The 27352-nt window shown below is 36.5% G+C and overlaps 1 protein-coding gene across 2 annotated transcripts in view; it reads right to left on the reverse strand.

The window, feature by feature from the left end:
- Positions 1 to 26900, reverse strand: part of CDC73 (cell division cycle 73) — a 114476-nt gene extending 87576 nt beyond the window's left edge. The window contains exons 1-7 of one of the 2 annotated variants that reach the window (XM_059413310.1): positions 26727 to 26900; positions 23930 to 24035; positions 21567 to 21636; positions 16072 to 16134; positions 15937 to 15989; positions 12378 to 12466; positions 2026 to 2242 (exon numbers count right to left, since the gene is read on the reverse strand). In XM_059413310.1, the coding sequence (XP_059269293.1) occupies positions 2026 to 2242; positions 12378 to 12466; positions 15937 to 15989; positions 16072 to 16134; positions 21567 to 21636; positions 23930 to 24035; positions 26727 to 26857 (729 nt within the window). In that variant the 5' untranslated portion in view covers positions 26858 to 26900. The remainder of the gene's footprint in view (positions 1 to 2025; positions 2243 to 12377; positions 12467 to 15936; positions 15990 to 16071; positions 16135 to 21566; positions 21637 to 23929; positions 24036 to 26726) is intronic. The other variant, XM_059413309.1, reaches the window with a different exon arrangement.
- Between the last annotated feature and the right edge of the window lie 452 nt (positions 26901 to 27352).

Consider the following 27352-nt stretch of genomic DNA (forward strand, 5'->3'; position numbering starts at 1 on the left):
ATTGGGAAGTATTTTAAAAAACTTGATTCATGGCAAAATACCAGGAGTTAACCAACCACTGCTTTTGCACCAGCAGGACAGAAGTCAACACAGTGAAATGCAAACAAAGTCTTAATCCTACTATGAAAATCACTAAAAATGTATGAAAATCAAATCCCAAACTTTAAAAATAATAAAGTATTGTGTAAGAGACACTAACTCTAGAAGAATCCATGTTATCAGCTATTTTTATGTCCTAGAATTACAGGTGATTATCATCTTCCTTTTAATGATCTCTTTTAAATCAACTTTTCAATAAGGAACATTACCTTATTTAAGTTTATAAGTATATTCTTAATGACTTTATAAAACTGGGTTGCTTTATATGGGTTGCTTACAATAATAATATAATTATAAAGGAACATACTTATTTTTCTCATCAACTTTTTATTCCAGAAATTTAGAAGGTGAGAAGGCCCTAATCCCCAGTAATAATGAAGATCTATCTAAAATCATAGGGTCTATTAGGACTGAGTACCTAAAAGAATTTTTAGTGTTCAGGAGATGAAAGCCATATACAGAAAGACTATCAGTCAAAACAGTTGTTTCTGGTTTTTAAAAATGTTAATGCTCACAGAAGTAAACCAAACAGCTACCAAACTTAAACTATAATTTATTTCTTAAATTATACTGTGATAGCAACAACACTAACTTAAATTAGAGCACTAAGTTTTAAAATGATGGTAAAACCCTGCCACCTAGAGCTCAAAGAAAATTGTTCATCTCAGATTTTGAAAATTTAATGTTTGGTCTAAAAGTAAGATGGAGCACAGAAGGTATGTTTTATTCCTTTACTATAAGATTCAAATTTGGGGGCTATTACAATGAACACTGGTAGAACATTAGCAGGTTGTAATATTCAACTATTAGCCACATTATGCAGTGAAAATGAGTATCAACAGATCACTTTACTATAAATACAAAAACTGAAGTTTATATCCTCAGATTTCTCTAGTTCTAAGCTCTGAGGAATAATTCCTAAACTTAACCTCAAGTACTTTGTAAAATAGGACAAAGTACAAAAGAAAGTTATTTCCCTCATATTACTCTTTTCAAGTAACCTGAATCCTACTAACATGGCACAGTAAATTTAAGACCAGAATCCAGATCTACAAATAAAACCAGTCTGTCTTGACCAAAGTTTAAGTTCACTTTCATTGGTAACCTCACATACTTCAACACTCTTTCAGAGAAAATTGCGAGGTGAGGGAAAGACAGATGAATATGTGCCAGTGAAAGAGAACCAAAGCAATCGTCTGGAGACACATTAGGATACCAAATATCCAGAATCTTCCAAATTTTTAATCTTTCAAAATTTAAAGTGTACATCTTTAACCCGAAATTTGCTTCTAGGAATTAATCCTTTGGTTGTATGCACATAAATGCACAAAGGTACATGTATAAGGATTTTTTTTAATGTATTACTTGTAATTGTGAATAGAGAGGGAAGGAGTCAGAGAGGAAGGAAAGGAGGAAAAGAGAGAGGAAAAAAATTCCACAATCTTGTAACTATAAAAACAAATAAACCACCCAATGCCATTAATAAAGAATAAATAAATATTGCTACATCCACACAACAGAATATAATGTATAAAATACATAAATAAATGCTGATTTTCATAAGCTCCTACTTTGTGGGGAAAAAAATGAATAACAATATTAATAACCACATAGCTGGCCATCAACATTCCCTCCTCATTAGGTTGAAGCAAAAATCTCATCAACAAGAAAACTGGGCTATTCACTGGATTTACAAATGAGGTGCAAATCAAGAGGTTTGCACTGTGATTCAGACATTTTCATCAGTTTCTTTGGTGGCCAACAACCACTAAATGGTAAATACGGCCACTTAGAAATCTACATTATTACTGATCTTCCGGAGATAAAACTTGAAAATTGCTAGTAATAGCAAACTTCAGCCAATTCTATAACCACTCACAGACAAGTTATACATACTCTAATGAAGGAGTGAAAAACTTTAATTACCTTTCCTGTGCTCTGTAAGATAGTTGTTCGTGTCCTCCATACTCTCTCTCTGCTGACAATGTCTCGTGTCACATCTACCTCAGCATCCACGAAACTTCTCTGTTTAAGGGCAGTTATGTCATCATCTAAGTCAGTCTTGATAGTAGATCTTTTCTTAGCCATAATTTTGGCTTTGATTGCAGCAATTTTTTCCACTGACATAGCTTCAGACAAAGACCTGAAAGCAATTTCCTTTTTTAAAATTTTTATAGCAAAGATCTCAAGCACATTATAAACGTATTTTGTTACACTTGTAAGTTCTTGGTAAAAATAACCTTAAATGGCAATAATTAAGATTTTCTTATCTAAAACTTACATACTTGATATTTAATAATCATGTAAGATCAAGAGTCCAGGTAGAAATATTACTCTATAAGCAAATCAGTAACTTCTTAGCAGGATCAATGCAACAAAAATCCCTGCACTTGTGTTTATCTGCCCCCTTCCCCAAAGGCAGAATCCATTAATATAGCTGCTTTCCTTAACGTTTTCTCAGACTTTTGTTTACCAATGCCTCTCTATCCCCACAAACTGTACATACAAACACACAAAAACACACCCCACCTAGGGGGGTTGCGTGTGGAAAAACTCATTCTGTAAAGAATTCAAAGCTTAGCTTTTCCTTGAAATTTTATTTCAAGGTGTCACACCTTCATAATGCATGTAACATACCCATTTTATACGTGAAGGAGGCTTTTATATGCCATATCAACATATATTCCTTTTACTATCTGTAAAAGGAATTCCTTTTACTATCTGCAGTTTTCTTTTTCTTTTCTTTACCTGATTTTCAAATAACAGGCAAAATAGCAAACATGGGGTATACTTTGAGAACTATAAAAAAAAGACTTAATACAAAATATAAACTTCATTAAGGTAAGTTTAGTGTTGTTTTTCACAAAATGAGAAAAAGAGTTAAAAAGGGTTTGGGAAGGGGCACCCAGGTGGCTCAGTCAGTTAAGCATCTGCCTTCAGCTCAGGTCATGATCCTAGGGTCCTGCAGTTGAGCCCCATGTTGGGCTCCCTGCTCAGCAGAGAGTCTGCTTTTCCCTCTCCCTCTACCTCTCTCTGACCATTCTTCTCAAATAAATAAAATATTTAAAAAATAAAAATAAAAAGGGTTTGGGTACCTTAAGAGTTGACAAAATTATTACTTTAATCACAAGGTGACAATCTTGAAATATGTTTAAACAACATCTGGAAAAAGGACAGGAAATCCCTGCAGGTTTAAATATGGTAGTATTATATAGTATACTAGTTTATTTATATAAGGTATGAAGGAACTTTATAGCAGTGCTCAATATACATCTAGTATTTGACTCATTTTTATATAATGCTATGCCATTTCTCCTTACACTCTAAAGCAAACCGGCATAACTTAAATCAAACTAAAATACTTCTCTAAATCATAGTCAAATGTGAACTGGACCTTCAAATCATTGGGAGTTTTACTTCCAACTAAAAAATGAAGTAGCAAGGATTGGATTAACCTCTCCTGCTTCCAAAGAGCCAGTCAAAATACATAAAAGAGTAGCTTACGAAATACCTGGTATCAAGCTATGAACGACTATGATCTCTGACAAACAGAAACAAGATGAAGTGAGCCCTATATATGCTGCAGTTTGCCGCCTTTTAAGTTTTCAAAATGGCAAAGGGAGGAGAATCGAGGCAAAACTGAGTGGATTACCTGATTTGAGAAATGGTGCTGAGAGTCCAGCAAAACCAAGGTGGCTGGAATTCATAGGCCTAAGTACCTGAGAAGAAAGAGCTGCAATGAAGATGCCCATCAAGTATTCTGGGAGAATACTGATTAGCACAGGACTATGAGAAAACAAAAGTTGGGTATAGAAACCATCCAACAGGATTAGAGGGGAACAATGTCCAGAGCTCACAGAGGGCAAGGAAAAGTTCTCGTTCCTACTAGCCAAACTGAAAACCTCACATCGACTGGGCATGAGGTAGAGTACTCAGAATGGTTTTCTGTAAGCAATGGTGGGGAATAATTACGCTAACCTAACTGAACCCAGCTCAAATAACAAATCTTAAGTCAAGACATAAAAGGAACAAACTGTTTCCAAGTGATTTAACTATATCCCAAAACAGTTTTGTAAAATACAAAAATACCTAGCACTCAATATGGTAAAATGCAAAATGTCTAGTATCCAAAGATCACAAAGCATGTAAAGAAGCAGGAAAAGATAAGCTGGAATGAGGAAAAATCAAAATCAAAATCAATTATAAATTGACACAGATACAAGATTAGCAAACAAAGACATTAAAATAATTATTGTAACTCTATTCCATATACTCAACAAATTAAATGAGATATGGACTATGTATTTAACGAACCTGCAGAGATAAAAAAATATCACGATGGAGACTATAAATACATCACAGATATAATTAAAGAAAAAAATATTAGTGAATGACACAACTACAGAAACTATCCTGTGAATAGAAAAAAAAGAACCCAAATATTTTAAGAAACAAGACCAAAAACTTTCTGAATTCAATACAAATTATGAACACAAAAATTCCCTCCAAAAGCTCAATGGACTTCAAACATAAGAACCATAAAGAAAAGGCCAAGTTATGTGATAAACAGCTCAAAACCTGTAATAGAGAAAACTTTTAAAGTACCCAGAGAGAAAAAAAAGGATACATTCCATAAAAAAATTTAAAAACTTAAGAAAATGATGACAGCAGATTTCCCAGCAACAATGCAATTGAGAAATTAAGAAAGTATATTTAATAAGTACAGATGGTCCTGACTTACAATGGTTTGATTTATAATTTTTCAACTTTATAATGGTATGAAGTTTGATTTATAATTTTTCAACTTTATAATGGTATGAAAGTGATATGCACTCCAAAGAAACCATACCTGAAATTGTGATCTTTTCTAAGGCTAGTGGTATGTAGTACAATGCTCTCTCATTATGCCTGGCAGTGACAGCAAGCTACAGCCCTCAGTGAGTCACGCAATCACCAGAATAAATAATTAATACACTTAAAATAATTCTGTACCCATACAACCATTCTGTGTTACATTTTTGATATGACATTCAATATATTACATGAGATATTCAATACTTGATTACAAAAGAGGCTTTGTGTTAGATAACTTTGCCCAACTATAGGCTAATGAAAGCATTCTAAGCATATTTAAAGTAGCCTAGGCTAAGTTATGATGTTTAGAAGGTTCGGTATATTAAGTGCATTTTTGGTTTACAATATATTCAATTTAGGATGGGTTTATCAGGATGTAACTCATCTTAAGTCAAAGAAGACCTGTACTTGGGATGCCTGGGCAGCTCAGCAGGTTAAATGTCTGCCTTCGGCTCAGGTCATGATCTCAGGGTCCCAGGATCAAGTCCCACATCAGGCTTCTTGTTCAGAAGGGAGCCTGCTTCTTCCTCTGCCTGCTCTGCCTGCTCTGCCTGCTCTGCCTGCTCTGCCTGCTCTGCCTGCTGCCTGCTGATGCTCCTGTGCTTATGCTCTCTCTCTGACAAAAAAATAAAATCTTTAAAAATTAAAAAAAAATTTAAAAAAGGAAGACCTGTACTTAAAAAGATGTAACTTAAGAGGCACCTAGGTGGCTTAGTTGGTTAAGCATCTGCCTTTAGGAAAGAACATGAATCCAGGGTCCTGGGATTGGGGCCCGGGTTGGGCTCCTTGCTCAACAGTGAGCATGCTTCTCTTGCTCTCTCTCCCCTCCCCCCAATCATGCTCACTTTCTCTCTATTTCTCTCAAATAAATAAAATCTTAAAAAAAAAAAAAAAGGAACTTAAAATTTAATATCTAGTAAAAATTCCTTTTTAAAAAAAGGCAAAATAAAGGCCACAAAAGTTCAAAGAGTTAATCACCAGCAGGTTTGCACAAAAAGAAATGTTAAAAGAAATCCTTCAGGAGGGACGCCTGGGTGGCTCAGTTGGCTGAGTGGCTGCCTTCAGCTCGGGTCATGATCCCAGCATACTGTGATCAAGTCCCACATCGGGCTCCTTGCTCGGCGGGGAGCCTGCTTCTCCCTCTGCCTCTGCCTTCCACTCTGTCTGCCTGTGCATGCTCTCTTTCTCTCTCTAACAAATAAAATCTTAAAAAAAAAAAAAAAAAAAAAAAAGAAATCCTTCAGGAACAAGGAAAAAATTAGGTAAATAGATCTGAACAAAGAAATGAACAATGGAAATGGTATCTGTAAATACATAAGATTTTTTCTTGGGGTGCCTGGGTGGCTCAGTAGGTTAAGCCTCTGCCTTCGGCCCAGGTCATGGTCTCAGGGTCCTGGGATTGAGCCCCGCATCGGGCTCTCTGCTCAGCAGGGGAGCCTGCTCCGCCCCCCCACCACGCCCGCCATCCCGCCTGCCTCTCTGCCTACTACTTGTGATCTCTCTCTCAAATAAATAAATAAATTTTTTTAAAAAAAGATTTTTTTCTTATTTAAAGCTATTTAAAGGATAACACTTTATTTTTTTTTAAGATTTTTTATTATTTTATTTTTGACAGACAGAGATCACAAGTAGGCAGAGAGGCAGGCAGAGAGAGAGAGGGGGAAGCAGGCTCCCCGCTGAGCAGAGAGCCCAATGTAGGCCTCGATCCCAGGATCCTGGGATCATGACCTGAGCCGAAGGCAGAGGCTTTAACCCACTGAGCCAACCAGGCGCCCTAAAGGATAACACTTTAAAGAACAATGCATATTGGTGCTTACAACACAGTATAAGTATACCATTTTAAGGTTCCCATACTATACATGAAGTAGTGAGTATAACACTTCTGGATAGACTGTGATGCTACAAACCATGCATACTAAAAGCACTAAAGCCTTAATAACAAGACAGTTATAACCAATAAGCCAATAAGAAAAAACAAAATTCTAATATTTGCTTATTCCAAATACAAAGCCCAAAAACAGGACAAAGAAAAGATAAATAAAAAACAATAAGCAAGGGGTGCCTGGGTGGCTCAATCGTTAAGTGTCTGCCAGGATCCTGGGATCCAGCCCTGCATCGGGCTCCCTGCTCAGCGGGAAGCCTGCTTCCCTGCTTCTCCTTCTCCCCCTCCCCCGCTTGTATTCCCTGTCTCACTGTCTCTGTGAAATAAATAAATAAAATCTTAAAAAAAAAAAGCAAAATGGACTAAAACTAACCATATCAATAATCACATTAAGTATAAAAGATCCACATATACAATTAAAGGACTTAAACTATAAAGACCACATAGATTAAAAGTAAAAGGATTCCAGTTTTCAGTTACACCATATGAAAGAGCTTAGGGCTATGAACTACACATTTAAAATACTACAATGATAAATGTTATCTGTGTTTTTTACCATATTTTGTTTTTTAAAGTAAAAGGATAAAAACATATACTATGGTAACAGAAGACAAAAGAAAGCTGGAGTGTCTAGGTCAATACAAGAAAAAGTAGATTTTTTTTTAACAAAGAATACTGCCAGAGGTAAAGATCATTCCATAATGATAATAAGATCCACTCATCATGACAACATAACCTTAAACATTTACACCTAATAATAGAGATTCAAAGTAAGAGAACAAAATCTGATAGAAATGCAAAGAAAAATAGACAAATCCAGAGCCAGAGATTTCAGTAATTCCATCCCAATAATCAATAATACAAGACAAAAAACAAGTAAGGATATAGAAGACTCTACTGACACTATCAACCATGTTGACTATACTAAGACAATCCAAAGTAACAGCAGAATACACATTCAAGTGCCTACAGAACAGACCTTATTTGGGGCCAAAAACCAAGTTTCAATACTTATCAAAGGATTCAAAGTCATATAATACACAACCATACTTTGGAACACACTGGAAATCAGTAACAAAAATCTCTAGAAAATCCTAAATGCCTGGACATTAAATAACTCAACTGAACATAATCCATGAGTAAAAGAAGAGATCAAAAGGAAAATTAGACAGTAATTTTGAACTGAATGAAAATGAAAACACAGCATAGCAATATGAGATGTCATTAAGTAGTTCTTAGAATGAAAGCTGAGATCATTAATTTCCCTCTAAGAAACCATAAAAAAAGACAGCATATTAATCCAGATTAAGCAGAAGAAGTTATCATCAGAGCAGAAATTGAAGCGTCAAAAAGAAAAAGGAAAAAACAAAACAACAAAAACTGAAGAGAAAACCCCAATCTGGTTCTTTGAGAAAATCAATAAAACTGGTCAATTTTGGCCAGGCAATAAGGAAATTAACAGAAAACATCAACTGCTAACTAATATCAAAGAATGAAAAAGGGGTCATTGCTATAGATTATAGACATCTTAAAAGGACATGAACAACATTATGCAAATAAATTTGACAATGTAGATGAAATGGGCAACTTCCTTCAAAGAACCATTCAGAGAGAGAACCAGAATAGACCTATTACTATTAAACAAGTTGAATATGCAGTTAAAAACTTTACCTGAAATACATGAAAATAAGTAAAACTATAGTTTTATAGCTTCATCAAATTTTCCCAAATGCAGGAGGAAATACCAATTCCAAACAAACTTCTCCAGAAAATGAAGAAAAGGAAGTACTTTCCAACTTATTCTGAGACCAGAATTATCTTGATAGGAAACACAAAGACATTATAAAGAAACGACAGACCTCAATAACATGGGTACAAAATTCTGTATAAATTTTAAAAACTCTAATTCAACAATACAGTATGATTGTGGTAGGCAGCCACTGAAATAATTAACAATATCCACCTCTTGGCATTCACACCCATGTATAATCCAGTTCCTGTGGGAGTGGGGAGGCTAAATCTTGCTTCTAACTTGCTTCTAACAAATAGAATGATGTACAAATGATAGGGTGTCGCTCTGAAGATTTGGCTATAAGAAAACAATTTCGGGCGCCTGGGTGGCTCAGCCGTTAAGCATCTCCCTTCGGCTCAGGTCATGATCCGAGGATCCTGAGATCAAATCCCACATCAAGCTCCCTGCTTGGTGGGAAGCCTGCTCCTCCCTCTCCCACTCCCCCTTTGTGTTCCCTCTCTCCCTCTCTCTCTCTCTGTCAAATAAATACATAAAATATTTTTTTTAAAAAGAAAGAAATCTCTATCTTGCTTCACAGCTCTCTTGGCACTCTTGCTTGCTCACTTTGATGAGATTATTTCAAGATTATTTCCGTGAAATAATCCATGGAGAGACCAAATGTGGCGGCAAAGGACCAAGAGAGTCCTCTAGATAACACCTGAGGAACTATAGTATTAGTCTAACAAGCTGTCAAGAACTAAATTCTACCAACAACCACATGGGTGAGCTTATAAGCAGATCTTTCTCCCACCAAGCCTACAACTGAACTGCAACACTGTGAGAGGTCCTAAAGCAAAGAAGATACGCAAATCACCCCAAGACTCCTGACCCAAAGAAACCGTGAGATAATAAATATGTGTATTTTAAGCGAGTATGTTTCAGGTTAATTTGTTATGTGGCAACTTCAACAGATGAATGGATAAGTAAAATGTGGTCCAAATACACTACGAAGTATTATGCCTCCATCAGAAAGGATGAATACCCAACTTTTGTATCAACATGGACGGGACTGGAAGAGATTATGCTCAGTGAAATAAGTCAAGCAGAGAGAGTCAATTATCATATGGTTTCACTTATTTGTGGAGTATAATAAGTAATATGGAGGACACAGGGAGATGGAGAGGAGAAGGGAGTTGAGGGAAATTGGAAAGGGAGATGAACCATGAGAGACTATGGACTCTGAAAAACAATTTGAGGGTTTTGAAGGGGCGGGGGATGGGAAGTTGGGGGAACCAGGTGGTGGGTATTATGGAGGGCACGTATTGCATGGAGCACTGGGTGTGGTGCATAAACAATGAATTCTGTTATGCTGAAAAGAAATAAATTTTAAAAAAATTTGTTATGAGGCAAGATAACTAATAAAATAATGAAGTAGTGTTTATCCATGAAATGCAATCAAAAAATTAATTTAATTCATCATTATCAACAAGAAAACTATACCATTATCTCAGTAGAATCAGAAAAAAAGACAGCTACAAAAAAAAATTACAAGAACTAATCAATGAATTTAACATGATTGCAGGATATAAGACCCACACCCAAAAATCAATTGTACCTCCATACTAGCAATAAATCAAGAATTGGAATTTTTTTTAAACTATCACTTATAATAGTATCAAAAAGTATGAAATACAACAAAAAGATATATAAGGCCTACACACTGAAAACTATGAAATGTTAAATTACAGAAGATCTAAATATCTTTCCATTAATAGACAGAGAAATAAATACATCTTATTCATAGTCAGAAGACACAATATTTTTAAGATGTCAATTCTCCCCAAACCGGTCTACTGATTCAATTTAATCCAGTCAAAATCCCAGTGAGCTTTTTTATAGGAAATGACATGTTAATTCCAAAACTCATGTGAAAATGTAAAGAACCTAAAACAGAGAAAAACATCCTTGAAACAGAAGTACAAAGTTGGAAAGCTAACACCATCTGATTTCAAAACTTAAATTAAAACGGTTTGGGATAGGCAAAAAGACTACTAGATCAACAGCACAGAATGGGTCCAGAAACAGACCTACACATTAACAACTCATTTTTTATGAAAATGCAAAGACAACTCAATGGAAACCAATAGTGCTGAAATAAGTGGGTTATCCACATACCCTAAACTGATCTAGATCATAAAAAATAAAGATTTTGATCCATGCTGTATAACCCAAACAAAATATTAACATAGATTCCAGACTTATACATAAAACCTAGAACTAAAAAACTTTCTACAAAGGAAGAGGAGACAATTTTTGTTGGCTTTGTTCAGGCAAAGATAACTTAGATATAACACCAAACGCAATTCAAAAAAGAACATGTTGATAAATGAGATGTTATAAAAATTAAAACAAAACAAGCTCCTTTTCAAAAGGGAGTTAGGAGAATGTAAAGACAAGTCACAGACTGGGAGAAATACCTGCAAAGCCCCTGTCTGAAAAAGGATTTTTAACCAAACATACAACAAATTTTCAAAACTCAGTAATAAGAAAATAATCCAGTAAGAAAAAATGGACAAAATGTGAACACACTTCACCAAACATGATGTAAGACAGCAATAAGCACACAAGATACTCATAGTATCATGAGGTAAGTGCAAGAAATCATGAGGTAAGTGCAAGATAGAATCACAATTGAGATACCATCCTATACCTATAAGCACAGCTAAAATTAAAAAGCCTGACCACACCAAGAGTTTGCAAGGCTGTGAAGAAACTAGAACTCTTATGTAGGAATGGTAGAAAAGTGAAATGGTACAATCACTCTGAAAAGTTTGATAATTTCTTTAAAAGGCAGATCTAGAACAGTACACAATTCAATCACTCCTCTCCCAGGTATTTACTCAGTGGAAAAGAATACATATGTCCATAAAACACTTGTACAAAATGAACATAGCTTGAGCTGCAACTGCCAAAAAACAGCAACAAGCTAAATATCTATAAACAGGTACCTAGGAAAACAAACTGTTTTACGTCCATACAATGGAAAAGAATGAAATACCCAGCAATAATAAAGAACAAACTACTGATACATCCGATAATATGGATGTATGTCAAAACGATTATGCTAAGTAAGGGGGCCAGACCCCCCCAAAAAGTACATATTATGTAATTCCATTTATACTTAACTCTAGAAGAAACTAATTTATGTTAACAGCAGATCAATGGTTACCTAGAAAGGTTAGGATATGGGGATAGGTAGAAGTGTGGAATCATAAAGTACATAAGAAATTTATAGGGGTGATGCTATATTCATTATCTTGATTACGATGATGGTTTCACAGATGTATACATACGTGAAAGCTTTCAACTTATATTAAATATGTGCAGCTTATTGTTATGTCAGTCACCTTGAATAAAGCTTTTAAAAATAGGCACTGAATTTTTAAGTTTGGATAGAACTCCAAAGCATTATATTGTGCCAAGAAAAAATCATAAAGTGATTCTAATTACAGTAAAAATCAGGGATCACCAAATAATACCACGGGCCAAATCCAGCCATGCCAATTCACTTATGAATGAACCAATCACAGACTGTTTTCCTTACCACAAGCATTAATAAGTTACCAAACAACAAAAGAAAACAAAACAAAAAAACTTTCAATCTCCTCTACCCTAAAACATGCCCACACATCTTCTGAACTTAGATCACAGTAGCATATAATGAATGCAAGAGGTGAAGTAAATGTAGATAATGTATTAACATCTCCTTTTCCATATACACTTAACACTTTCTACTACAGAAAATCTTACCTAATCTGTTCAGTCTGTACAATCCCTTCTTTGTGACCCTCCAAACGAGCAGCCAATCTCTCTTTATCAAGGCGCACACACTCTTCATCCTGAAAATAATCACTGGTTAGTGACTATTTTACATTTTTACCTAATTTGTAGAGCAACAACAAAAACATGTAACTTTTCCTTACATAAATTCCTGCCTATAACATTCCAAGCATTGCTGGCCTTAAGTCAGCTCGACTGAAAGATTACTTCTAGTTACAGAAAGACAATAATAAATACATGTTGGATCACATAAGAGTAGAACTGATTAAAAACTTACCAAAGAACTTCAGCAACTTTTTTCCAAGATTAAACGTTCTTCCCATAATGTATCATATCTACTTTTATTCATAAGGTATTATACCACAAATAAATTCCTTCTCTTCAGAAAAATTTATCACTAAATTTTATGAAACGCCTTCACCATAGTCAAAAATTTCATTTTGGAGATAGGTTTTTGCACCTGTTGCCCCAGGTCCTGATCCATCAGGATGTCTGAGGATCAGAAGTAAAACCTGAGTGCTTTCAAAGCATGTTCCTTAGAACATTAGGCATAACCTACAAAGTGCCCCATGGTCATTTCTCTGAGTTCAACCTTTGGTAGCTCAGCTTTTCTCTAACCTGCATGTCAGAATTTCAGATAAAATTTAGTCTGGAAAGTGTTTGGTTAAAAGCAAAACTTGAGGGGCACCTGGGTGGCTCAGTTTTTAAGCGTCTGCCTTCGGCTCAGGTCATGATCCCAGGGTCCTGAGATGAAGCCCCGCATCAAGCTCCCTGCTTGGTGGAAAGCCTGCTTCCCCCACTCCCCCCGCTTGTATTCCCTCTCTCGCTATGTCTCTCTCTATCAAATAAACAAAATCTTTAAAAACAAACAAAACAAAACTTGATCTAGTTCAATGTCCACATTCAACAAATGAGAAAAATAAGGATCACAGTCAGTGTCTGTGGCTAACAAAATATGGTACTGTATAAAAAGCATCTGTATATTCGATGTTGTGCTCCATCCAATCCATGCTCTAATACTAACATCATTTAAAACACTACGCTGACATGAATGCGAAGATGGTATTTTAGCAAGCTGCATTAAATTTTAGCCATTTGTAATGAAAGTAATAATACAAATTACTCAAGTTCCTTAGGAGACTACTGATTTTAAAGACAACTGCAGCCTAGAAATTAATCAGATTAGATCAGAATCTCTGCTCTCAAGGTTTCTCTCCTAGCCCAGTGCCTTGCAGTTTCCCAGCGTATATGCACTAAACTGAAAACTGTTTATGTAACTCATTGTAACTTTATAAATACTCTGGAAAGAATTATATTATGCTATTTCTTGCTGATGTTCCAAGTTAATGGTAGCCTAGCAAATTAGTACTTTCAACATGTTCTATTTATTTAAAATAATTTAACTGAAAATTCAGGTTTTTCCAAATAAATAGTGTTTCTAAATTCACTCACTGTTCACAGTGGGTCATAACCTTCTTTCATACATAGAGAGCTGGAGAAAACTTCTGTATTACTGCTGCCAAATCTGTAGTCAGTATATATAGAATGGCTAGAAGCCAGATAGTCTGGGCTCTAATTCTGGTTCTGTGAACCTCAGCAAGTAACTTACTCTCTCTGAGGGGTTTGTTTGCTCATTGATGACATGCATAGTACTGCCAACTTCAGGAGGCTGTGGCTGAGGATTACATGAGTTAATATACATAAAGTATACAAAAGTCACCAAGAACAGAGGAAAAACAATGAGCTAATTATCACTATGATTAACTAAGAAATAACAAGTCCATGTCTCAGTATGCTTAATTAAAATTGTCTTAAAATTAATTAGAACAAAATTGTACTGTTTTAGCATCAAATTCTGTCACTGATTACATAGAACATACTTACCAACAACCCTGTCCCTTTAAAAGTTACCATTTTATCCTTAACTATGGATGCTTTGTGTTTATGTAGGAGGCAAAAGGTACAACTATTTGATTTTTATACAAGTGTGAAAGGAAAAGATTATGGTTTCTAGTAATATTAACATTAGTGATGACTACTATTTCTATATTATTAATTGATATATTGACCAGTTCAGTCATTTCTCAGATTTTCATTTTATTTTTAAAGATTTTATTTATTTATTTGACAGAGAGAGATCACAAGTAGGCAGAGAGGCAGGAAGAGAGAGAGAGAGGAGGAAGCAGGCTCCCTGCAGAGCAGAGAGCCCGATGTGGGGCTCGATCCCAGGACCCTGGGATCATGACCTGAGCCGAAGGCAGAGGCATTAACCCACTGAGCCACCCAGGCGCACCCATTTCTCAGATTTTAAGGCTACTTCTAGTACATAATCTTCCACGGTCAGGGAGTTTTATATGTAACTGATCTGGGATTTGTTAAAAAATGTAAATAAATAACCTCATAATCATAAAATAAGAATTTCTAAGGCTTAACTTTCTTACGCAGCACCATAGCTGTTCAATGACTTTTCTATTTAAAGGTAACTGTATTTCTTATACAGCTCCTATTTCATGTGACCTATCCTTATTTACCAATATTAGTATTCCACTTGCTGGCTATAAAACACCACCAAAAAAATATGTAACCTAATACACCAGTATTTTTTTTTATATTTATTTTATTTTATTTTTTTTTTTTAAGATTTTATTTATTTATTTGACAGAGAGAAATCACAAGTAGATGGAGAGGCAAGCAGATAGAGAGAGAGAGGGAAGCAGGCTCCCTGCCGAACAGAGAGCCCGATGTGGGACTCGATCCCAGGATGCTGAGATCATGACCTGAGCTGAAGGCAGCGGTTTAACCCACTGAGCCACCCAGGCGCCCTTTTATATTTATTTTAGAGAGAAGGGGGTGCATGCAAAGAGGAGGAGGGCAGAGGAGCAGAGGGAGAAAATCTCAAGCAGACACCAGCTGAGTACGAGACCCTGAGATCATGACCTGAGCTGAAACCAGGAGCATGATGTTCAAATGAGCCACTCAGGTGGCCATATTAATACACACCAGTATTTTAAGAAGTAACTGCAATAAGCACTTCATGTTCACAGTTCTTAAGAGTGAAGCAAATTCTCAGACCATCTTATTCCAGGGGTAGGCAAACTACAACCCAAAAGTAGGCTCACCATCCAGTTTATAAAATTTTATTGGAATACAGCCTTGCCAATTGATGTAAGTATTGCGTCTTCCTGCTTTTGCACTGTAATTGCAGGGTGGAGTAGTTGAACAGACACTAAATGACCCAAAAAGCCCAAAATACTTACTAAAATGATTCCTAACAGAAGTAGTTTTCCAACTCCTGACCTAGCCCAATACTTTCATAAGGATATAAAAGAAAAGTGATCTGTCCAACATATAACTTCTATGTAAAAGATCTTAAACTACAGCTCAAACTACTATTAATCAAACATTCATTATACTAGAACAATTTTTCCAGAAAAAAAGCTCGTGGGACTACTATGAAAAAGAATTCTTATTCATATACAAACCCAATGTAGTAATACTACGATTCACATTTAAAATAAAGTCCCATTACCTCAATGCGTGGTTTCTTTGCTTCTGCTAAAACCTCATCTGCAGCTCGTTTTACTTTAAGAAAAAAAAAGTAAGTAAGTACATAGTTCTGAAATAAGTTTTTCAAAGTTCAATATAAATATGTGACAAAACATACCTTGGGTAGATCTCTGAAGACCTATTTCTAGAGGGGCACTTCTGTCTATGCTTGCGGATGTTGCTAGAGATTTAAAAGAATTATGTAATAAAATCAGTATTTGATCACATATACTTGACATTATTACAAGAAATGCCCAATACTTGTTATTTCTTACTGCATATAATAATTCTTACTGTATATAATACAGTGATTTCCCTAAGAAAAAAAATAAGTTTTAAAGCAGTTTTCTAAAAAATTAGAAAAGATTAATCTGTATTTAAAAGTCTGTAAAAGAACAAAATATTTTTAATAATTTAGTTCACAAATTATTGTAATAATCTGACTGAAAAATCAACTGGTCACTTCATAGAACAGATACTCTAATGTTAATTACCACACATACACACAAAATGTTATCTAAAATAAATAGATAAACATACGTATAAAGAAAAACTCTTTAAACTAGCATTCGCCTTAAAAATGCAATTTTTAGTTACTCACAATTGGTAAAAAAATAATAATAATAATTACTTTTTAAATTAAATCATTTAATTTTTGAATGGTTCAAAATAATGAAACTAACAGAAGAATGTACCAGTCCCTATCCATCTAGTTCTCACCACCCTCCATTACTGTCAGTCTCTTGTGGATCTTTCTAGTCTCTCTCTGTAGTTACAAGAAATACAAAGATACACTTTTATTATTCTCCTCTTTTAACATATAAAACAGCACACTATACACACTGTCATGAACTTTTTTTTTTTAACCTAATAACAGAGCTTTAACATATCAGTATGTGCAGCATTCTTTAACTTTCTTTTTAAATCTACATAGTATTTCTTGTATGGATTAATTATAATTTATTTAACTAGTACCCTATCTATCCACGGGCAGTTCAGTTCTAACCAGTTTTTGTCACTACAAACAATGACACATTGTTCATGCATTTTCAATCATACCTCTAGGATAAAGTCTCAGATGTAGTGTTTTCAGTGGGAATTTCATCAAGTGACACTACAACTAAAATTACATTAGGATATCTGTTTCCTCAGGGACTCCTAAGTGTATTATTAAACTGAAAAATTGTTATCAATGAGGCTAAAAAAAATACTATATATACTTTAAATTTATTTATTTTTTTAAAGATTTTATTTATTTATTTGACAGAGATAGATCACAAGTAGGCAGAGAGGCAGGCAGAGAGTAAGAGAGGAGGAAGCAGGCTCCCTGCTGAGCAGAGAGCCCGATGCGGGACTCGATCCCAGGACCCTGAGATCATGACCTGAGCCGAAGGCAGCGGCTTAACCCACTGAGCCACCCAGGCGCCCCTATACTTTAAATTTATAATTATGAGTGAAATAAACATTTTTCAGATGATTTCATCACTTTTTCTTTGAATTTTGTGACTATAATCTATTGGGTTTTTGGTCATTTATACATGTATTTATAGAACCACAAGCTCACCTGTATTATCAGTAAGACCGGTCAATTCACTGTGATAGGTGTTGAAATATTTTTTTCCAACTTGTCAGGTCTTTAATAATACAGAACTTTGAATTTTTACCAACCTATTACTTGAATAATCCTATCTTTCCCCCACGGATTTGACCTCCTTCTTTAATTGTGTCAAATTCACATAATTTAACATTTAAAATATAAAAAACCGTTCTATCAGTTTATTCACATAAATTACTAGGGCTCTATAATTAGTTCTACACTAACATTTAAAATATAAAAAACCGTTCTATCAGTTTATTCACATAAATTACTAGGGCTCTATAATTAGTTCTACACTCCAAAACAGTATTTTCTCATTGCTCTTCTCCAAACTTTAATGATAGTTACTTTCACCAAATGGATTTTAACATCATCACGTCTAGTTCCACCCCTCCCCTCAAGAAAAACTAAAGATTTTTATTGGGATCATGTTAAATATGTAATCTATATTATGAACTGATTTCCTTAAGCTGTTCTGTCTCCTTGTCTAAGATCATGGAATGTCTTTAGGATTTCCTCAACTTGCTCATTAAACCATTAATTCAACAATTTGTTTTAAAAATGCCAAAGGAATATACTTGATGACTAAATGTATTTGTCCTATAGAAACTACAGGAAATGACATGGATGATTAAAGGGTAACTTTTTTCTGGACTCTGAAAAGAAAAACCATTTACTTCCCCTAAAGTACTCTCCCCCACTAACCAGTCTATTTATCAAGCTCACCTGAGATACTTAAAAATAGAGAATCCTAGGGACGCCTGGGTGGCTCAGTTGGTTGGACGACTGCCTTCGGCTCAGGTCATGATCCCGGAGTCCCGGGATCGAGTCCCACATCGGGCTCCCAGCTCATGGGGAGTCTGCTTCGCTCTCTGACCTTCTCCTCGCTCATGCTCTCTCTCACTGTCTCTCTCTCAAGTAAATAAATAAAATCTTAAAAAAAAAAAAAAAAAATAGAGAATCCTAAAATCTATACCAGATCTTCCGAAGCAAAAAAGAAAAAAGTCCATTTTCTAACAAGTGCACCATATAGTTTAAAAAAGAAAAAAGAAAAAAAAAAGTCTTTGCCTATCCTCAACTCCATCCTCCCCGCAGCAGGATTAGAAGCCCTCCTCAATCCTCTCCCAAGATTTTAACCCTTATTTAATCTGTCTTTCACAATGGTAAACATGTTCAGGACAGGAATTTTGCATTTTGTATATAGCACCAAGTACAACGCCTTTAAGAATAACCATTCAAGGAGCACCTGGGTGGCTCAATCAGTTGAGCATCCAACTCTTAATCTCAGCTCAGATCACGATTGCAGGGAGGCTGCTTGAGATTCTCTCCCTTTCCCTCTGCCCCTCCCTATAGCTCATGCCCACTCGCAGGCTGCCTCCCTCCATCCACCTCTAATAAATAAATCTAAAAAAAAGTAAATGAATAACCACTCACTAAGTGCTTACTGAATATTCAGTGAGGACAATACAAAAAGATAACACTCCAGATGATGGTCTTTCCATTATGCAAGAGACTGTGCAAATCAGTCTTACTGTTAAAGCCATGGAGCACAGTATGTGATAAGATAGCTATTAATGACTTAAAGGTAGTAAATTCCACCCCAAGAAAGGTTAGGGCCAATCAGAACTATATTGACTTATTCATACTATTATAAGATTATATAAATGTATTCATACCCATTAATTTATATTATGTAACAATTTATTATACCTATTTATTCATATTTTTTAAGACAGCAAATTAATGATAACTCATTTATACAGGTAAGCACCCACTATTTACCACTGCTCTAAATGCTGGGTATTTAACAAGTGTTTGCCCTCTTAGAGTTTACCCTTTAGTGGGGGAGACAATATATAAATAAACAATATGTAATTTCAAATCAATGTAAGGAATTTGATGAATAAATCAGGAAGATACTATACATAGATGCACACATGTGGCAAAACACTATTTTATATTTTAGAATGGTTAAGTCCTTATTTTTCTAAAGATTTTATTTACTTATTTGACAGAAAGAGAGCACAAATAAGCAGAGCAGCAGACAGAGGGAGAGAGAGAAGCAGCCTCTCTGCTGAGCAGGGAGCCCAATGCAGGGCTCAATCCCAGAGTCCTGGAATCATGACCTGAGCTGAAGGCAGCCACTTAACCAACTGAGCCACCCAGGTGCCCCTGGTAAGTCCTGACAGAAGACTTAATAAGCACAGATGTGAATGAGATAGTAAGAAGTAAGACATATGACAATGTAGAGAAACAAGAACTAACACAGAGAAAACAGCAAGTACAAAGACTTGAAAAGTTAGGATAGTTAAAAGAATCAATAAGACAGGACTGCCGCAAGGAGAGGAGGGTTGGAAGATGAGGCCACAGAGATGTAGGCAGAAGCAAGATCACATACGTCAGAAAAGAACAAGAAAAGTAAGCTTTATTCTAAGTATGACGGGAAGCCACAAGATGGGTTTGACCAAGTAAGTGACACAATTAAGTTTATATGCATTTTCACAAACAGGTCACTCTAACGGGTAGGCCAAAGACTAGACCAGAAAATACGGAGTGGGGGCCTGTAAGAGGGCTATGCAAGTCTAAAGGGGGAGAATGGAACAGGATAGGATAGAATGTTTTAAAAAGTGTCTTACTTTTAAAGTTAAAAAAAAAATGATTTTGCTCATGAAATTGATCAAAGTAATCAGAGATTCTTCTAGGGTTTTTCCTTAACAACTACATGAATAAAAAAGAATTTATTGAGATGGAAACACTGGGAGACCAGACCTGCTATTTTAGTTTTGTTTGAGGGGAGAAAGGAAGGAGGAAAACAGCATTCTATTTCAGATATGTTGAATTTCACATACCTACTAAATATCCAAGGAAAGATGTGAACAGTGGATTTATAACTTGAGCTTAGGAATAGATCAGTGCTGAAGATTGGTAAGCAAAATAAAATGAGAGATGGACAATGAATAGAAAGAAAATCAAAGGAGTCTGGTGCCCCAAATGCAAGTGAAGAAAGGCTTTCCAAAAAAGAGTAATCAACAGGGGCGCCTGGGTGGCTCAGTGGGTTAAAGCCGCTGCCTTCGGCTCAGGTCATGATCCCAGGGTCCTGGGATCCAGCCCCACATCGGGCTCTCTGCTCTGCAGGGAGCCTGCTTCTTCCTCTCTCTCTGCCTGCCTCTCTGCCTACTTGTGATCTCTGCCTGTCAAATAAATAAAGTCAAATAAATAAATAAAGTCAAATAAATAAATAAAATCTTTAAAAAAAAAAAAAAGTAATCAACAGTGTCAAATGCTGTTGAGAGGCCAAGATATGGATATGAGATGAAAGGAACTGATAACCCCTAAATCAGTGCTGACTTTTAACAGTGATTTTAGAGATGTTGAGTAGGAAAGTCAGACTGAAGTGGAGTCAGGAGGGAAGCAGTGAGATCACACAATTGTTAACAAAGAATTCAAGACAAATTCAACAGATACTAGGAATGTGGGGTCAAAAAACTGTTCAATGAGAGATCTTACAGTAAAGGGAAAGAGAAAACTAGAAAGCTGATGATGCGAGAGAAGTAACAATTCTTAAAGGCAAAGTCTTTCAGAGTATGAAAGGAAATGGAGTCTATAGACAGAGAAGTGTGACTGGCCTTAGAAGCAAAAATAGTGCATTCCCCATATAAGAAAAGAATGGAGAGCATATGCAAACATATGCTGCTGAAAGTTAATTTTTTAGTGGAAATACAAATTCTCATCCCATTGCTTTTTTATTTCACAGGGGAAGGAAACAAACAATGGCTATTTAAAAGTGAGAGCAAGGGGCGCCTGGATGGCTCAGTGGGTTAAAGACTCTACCTTCGGCTCAGGTCGTGATCCCAGGGTCCTGGGATCGAGCCCCACATGGGGCTCTCTCTGTGGGGAGCCTGCTTCCTCCTCTCTCTCTCTCTGCCTACTTGTGATCTCTGTCTGTCAAGTAAATAAATAAAATCTTTAAAAATAAATAAATAAATAAAAGTGAGAGAAAGTTAAAAATTACTCACATGCTTCACCATTGAGATATCCAAGCAGATCTTTTCGGTCAGGTCTTCTAACCACAGGTATATTTTCAGTCTGAAGTGAAAATTTTAAATTAGTTATCAAAACAACACAATTATAAGGAACAATAAAGACAAACATTGTGTAATGTATGAATTTCATTCCAACAGATCTTGATAGTATTTATTTACAATTTTATCTTTAGGGAGTTAGGCTAAAAGAGCCAATAAAAGTCTTGAAAATTTTTATAAATATTAACTTTAAATAACTTCATTCTTGAAATTCAAGTAAGATATATAAAAAATAATCAGTAAAAATAAAACAATGACCCCTCCTTCTTCAAAATATCAATTGCAATCTTTTTTGTTCCCTTGGCTTACCTTAAGTATTTTTTTATTTTATTCATGATACTCTGCATGCTTTAGGCAATTATCTTTTTAGTCCTACTGCCTGCTCACTTTACAAATTTCCAAGTGCCTTCTTGCTTCAAACACAAAACAGACTTCTTCAAAACATTCTACTTGAACTCCAAAATACACTATCTCACCCATTAACCCAAGTTTTCATAATAACAATAGGTATGTGCTATTTAAGCATGGAGAAAAAAACTTGAGGAAATTATACAAGAAAACATTAATGGCAGTTGTTTACTTTCCATATCACACATTTCTTTTTTATCCTTGAGTGTATACAAAATTCTGTAAGAAAGGGGAAAAGATTAAAAAAATTAAACCTGGAAAATGTATCTATTTTGGTAAAATGGATAATTTCCCTTTAAGCTTCTGTATTAGCAGTTTGTAAAGAGGTATGCAAAACAAATAAAACTGCATACTTTAGTCACCAAGTCATCTTGGGGCCATGAATTCAAAAAATCCTGTAATTACCACAATTTTCCATATCATTTTTATAATATCAACAACGTAGTGCAGGAATGACAGGTGGCTGCAAGATTTTAAATTAAAATCACTTTGTCACTTTATATAAGCAAAAATGAAGTAACAAGAATCCTTTGGCTAATTATCTTATACTAACTACTGCACCATTCTGCACATACTCCTTGATGACAGAAATAAACTATACTGAATCACTTAAAATTAACTTTTTTTTTTAAGAGCAGGCTAAATTTTAATTTCTGCTATGAGTATAAATATTTAAGAGCCTACAGATTTTTGTGTGCTTATTTTTAAAAACCAGCCTACATGGGATATATCATAAATAGTTAAAAGACTTAACTTTCTTTAAATTACTGTTTCTAAGTCTGATAACAAACTTCATCATTTGGTTACTAACAAATTATGGACATAATACAACAAATTGAGAAAGATACAAGTCTATACACATTAAAAAAGTAGCCACGGCCTAGGAAAACTTACTTCAGAAATGGTCTGCTCACAAGAAAGAGCAAACAACAAAAAAGAGGAAAGAATAAAATTTGCAGAACCCTAAAATTATAGAAGTATTTTACTTCTGTGAAGTATTTAAGAAAAACACATGGGAAGAAAGGTAACAATTACAGCTACAACCATTTTTCAATAATATAATTTCTAAATCTAAAGCAAGTACCTGGATCATCTTTATTACCACAAAATGAATGGACACAGTCAACAAAATATCCTAGTTACTGCCTAATTCAGTTTTTAAAAATTTAAGATGAGTAATGTAAGTTTATAGAAACATTGTTATTTTTATCCCACTATTTCCCCACATCTCAAGTAGTTTTACCATATGTATCACTTCTTCAATATGTAGTAGATTGTGAATATTTATATCCTATTCAGAAAAAAGGTGTTCAAATACTGAGATGCTGAAGGCAGGCAAAACTGAAAATAAATGAGTTTGTCAATGAAGTATTAAAAAGGTTTATTAAATTGATTAAAAATTTAAAGTTGTCTGTTAATCTTGGTTCTTTTTGATGCTTCCAAAAAAGTTTTCTCGAGATTAAACTAAAGTTCGGCATATCGGAGTCCTTCCATAGGCTTATGAATTTAAAACATTCCTATAAATGCCTTCAAAACTTCTGTTCTTGTAAACAGTACCCACATTTTACATGAAAGTCACAGATTTAAAAATCCGCATAAATCACAGTGATCTAATTTTGACCCTCGAGTAGACTCTCATACAAACAAACCTTTTATTCTTTTGATCTGAAACCCATGAGGGAAGTGATTCATGCCAAATGATGTCGTCCCACACTGCTTACAAGGACTCTATGGAGTCCTGAAGAGGTCCCTGTTTGGGCGCCAAATGTTGTTGCACACTGAAATAAAGTTCTTAGACACCAATCTTAGTGCACGATGACATAACAATTCCTCCATCAAAAAAGGAAAAAAAAAGAAATAAAAAAAGTTTTAAAATGAATTTTACTTACGGCTGCCCGTCGGACATAAACAGGATGAGAAAGGTGCACATTATTAAGTAGAAACAAGATAGAATCCAATGTGTAGTACTCTCTGGGTTGGCCTTCTTTTCCAGTCCTGAAATAATTAAAACAAGATTTATACTCAATTTTAATTCAACTCCTTGGACTTAATTATATGTTTGAATTTATCTATACTTACTTTGCTACCCAACAATGAATTTAACAGGACTAACAAAAATATCCATAAAGTAGGAAATTTAATAAGTGGAACTGTCATTTAAGCAAAAGAACACAAAGGTAGGTAATGACAAAAAGCAAGAAGGAAAGCACACCCTATTCATACTCTAAGGTACTATATACACTTTTTAGAACTAGCCCAAATTTGGTTCTGGTCTTCGTCAACAGAGAGAGGAATCTAATCAGTTAAAGAGGATCCACAAGAGAAAACAAACCAATTAGGAGAAATACAACTACTGCCAGGGCTCAACTTAGAAGAAATTTATCCTATGTCTCCTAAAGTGAGATACTGCTAAATAGCACCCTTAATGACATTCTTAGAGTAAACACAACAATGAATTTCAGAGGTATAATTCTTACAACATCCTTCAAATTAAACTAATGATGTAAAACATAATGAATTCTAGGTGTGATAAAACAATGCAGTTTAGAGGTGCAGGCTCTTTAATGAAAGCACATAATACTATTTGCTCAACAATATTAGTGTTCAATCTCACCCTTCCTACTACATACTCCTCACCTGAAAATGTCAATGTATTATTTAAATTCATCTGAATACAGCCCAAAGTAATCAGCCCCAACCTACACCTCTCTAGCCTGCATTTCCACTTTTCCTCTAAACTGGTATATTTCAGATCACACATCATTACCAAATATTGTACTACAAAATGTAATACATAGGTAACTTTTTTTGATGATGATATAGAAAAGCAAAGTAACATAATGTACAGCATGTAATAAGGATAGCTATTGTTTACAGTTATGGATGTATGTACACATGCATACAGAGATGAATAAATGAACTAAAAATGTATTTATTGGTGTGATTCACTGTTGTTACAGTTTGAAATCTATTCTAAGCAGTCCTTTTTCCACTACCAGCTTCAATGAACTATCAAAACATTTCCCTTCCAGTTCTCATGCCATTAAGCATGTCCTTTAAGACCTAACCCATCATGGGACACCTGGGTGGCTCAGTTGGTTAAGCGGCTGCCTTCGGCTCAGGTCATGATCCCAGCGTCCTGGGATGGAGTCCCACATCGGGCTCCTTGCTTGGTAGGGAGCCTGCTTCTCCCTCTGCCTCTGCCTGCCACTCTGCCTGCCTGTGCTTGCTCTTGCTTCTCTCTCTATGACAAATAAATAAAATAAAAAATCTTAAAAAAAAAAAAAAAAGACCTAACCCATCATGTCACACTCAAGTTCTTTACCCATTCTTTAAAGCTTACTCATTTGTTCAAGAAAAATTTGTAGCACATCTACATCCCAAACACACATCTGTGAAACCTATTCTAATACCCCCACCTAGAAGTGATTACTCTCTTAAAGGCCAAAATGCAATTCTTACCAAATAATCTGTTTTATCTGATCTACTCTGATGAAGTTCACCTCTTTTGAGTCAGGAACCACGGTGTTACAAAATTTTTCTATTCTTCACATTGAACCACCCTACATCGTGACTATTCCTCAACCATGTTTTAAAGAAAAGAAATAAATAAATCAGTTAAAATTCCCATCAATGTAACTATCTGTGCAAATTCTTCTGTAAGGACAAAACGCAGGAAACCCAATGATGTCACTGCATCAACATTTCATAAAGCTCATCGAATCATCAGCCCTCAAGGCCAAAAAACTAGAAACCAACAAACTAAATTTCCCCTCGCTTTTCATCAACTCTTCATAAAAGCCCTGTGCTCCCATTCAATCAAGCGAGATGAGTATGAAGTTCTTGGCCCAAGCTTCCCATCACCCAAATGAAAGACCAATGACAGAAACATCACGACAAAGGCCCCACACGATGATCAGACCTAGTTCTAGAGGTTTTCCTTAATGACTTCAATTCAGAAAACCCCGCGGGGACCAACGTTCCAAGACAGTTCTCTCTAAAACACATTTCCTAAAAACCCCACACCACCCCCCCGTACCTTTCCTAGCTCGGTAACGCGCACCCCCATTTCACCCGTGTAACTCCTGGCTCCAGGAGGAAACTCCTGCCTTCGCCCCTCACTCACACGGGGTGGGGGAGGGCTCTTCCAAAGTGACCCCAATCGTTCTAACTTCACGGAGTTGGTCGCCTTCTCTCTCCTTGAGGGAATTTTACGAAAAGAAAAAGAAACCAGACCAGGAGCTGCCAGGGGCAGGAGGGATAGTGAAACACATGGCAGCCTGGGAGAGAAAGGAAAAAACAAAAAACAAAAAAACTACAGAACACAGAAAGACGTCTCCAGGACCGGACGGTGTGCCCTTTTCTGCAGCCTCACACACAGCTAACACTCGACACGCACCCGCAGCGATGAACTAGACAAGTCAGAAACTCCCTTGGTCCCTTTCCCTTCGGCGTCCCAAAGACTTAAAGAAAATGGACTACTCAAGACGCACCTCCTCCGATCCCCTCCTCACCTGAAAGTGTAACTTCTTCTCTAGAGGGAAAACTTTTACCCAGGGACCCGTTTTTTTTTTTTTTTTTCCTCCATCCCCAGAGGGAATCGGGGGGAGGGGTTAGGAAAGAGGTCGCCTGGGGGCGCCCAACTCTGCCCGGCCATCCCCCAGGCCACAGCCACGCCGGACTTACCCCCAAACTACATAGTTGGTTTTCACATTCTTGGGCCAGGAGAACTCGCCGAAGATCACTTCGTCTCCCTTCACCACAATCTCCTTCTTCTGGATGTTGTACTGTCGCAGGACGCTGAGCACGTCCGCCATCTTCCCCCCCCCTCGCCGCCGCCGCCGCCGCCGCCGGCCCCGGGCGAAGCCGCCGCCGCCGCGCCTGCCTCCTTCTTCCCCTGTTGCCTCGCCCTCTTCCTCCTCCTCCTCCGCCGCCGCCGCCGCCGCCGCGAACCAACAGCAGCCGCACTACCAGCCGTCCTCGCCTACGACAGCAGCTGGGGCAGTAGACACCCAGGCTGCCGAGGACCCCGCGCTATGAGGCAAGGCCCCGCCGCCGGCTGCCCGTGGAGAACGCCTGACTGCGCGCCTCCAGCGCTCCGCGGCCGCCACCAGGGGGAGCCGCGACCGCCCAGGAACACGCCCCTCCCAGACTTCCACTCGGCACGGGACCGAATCGCGGCTCGAAACTCCGAGCGCAGGGATACGGCGCTCACGTACGGCGCGTGTACGGGGAATATTGCCGGGCGCACGCGCACGGACACGTCCCTCGTCCCTCGCAGCGCGCACGCGGCTAGCGACAGGTGCGCGCGC

Source organism: Mustela nigripes, chromosome 10, assembly GCF_022355385.1.
Source record: "Mustela nigripes isolate SB6536 chromosome 10, MUSNIG.SB6536, whole genome shotgun sequence".
Classification (NCBI taxonomy): domain Eukaryota; kingdom Metazoa; phylum Chordata; class Mammalia; order Carnivora; family Mustelidae; genus Mustela; species Mustela nigripes.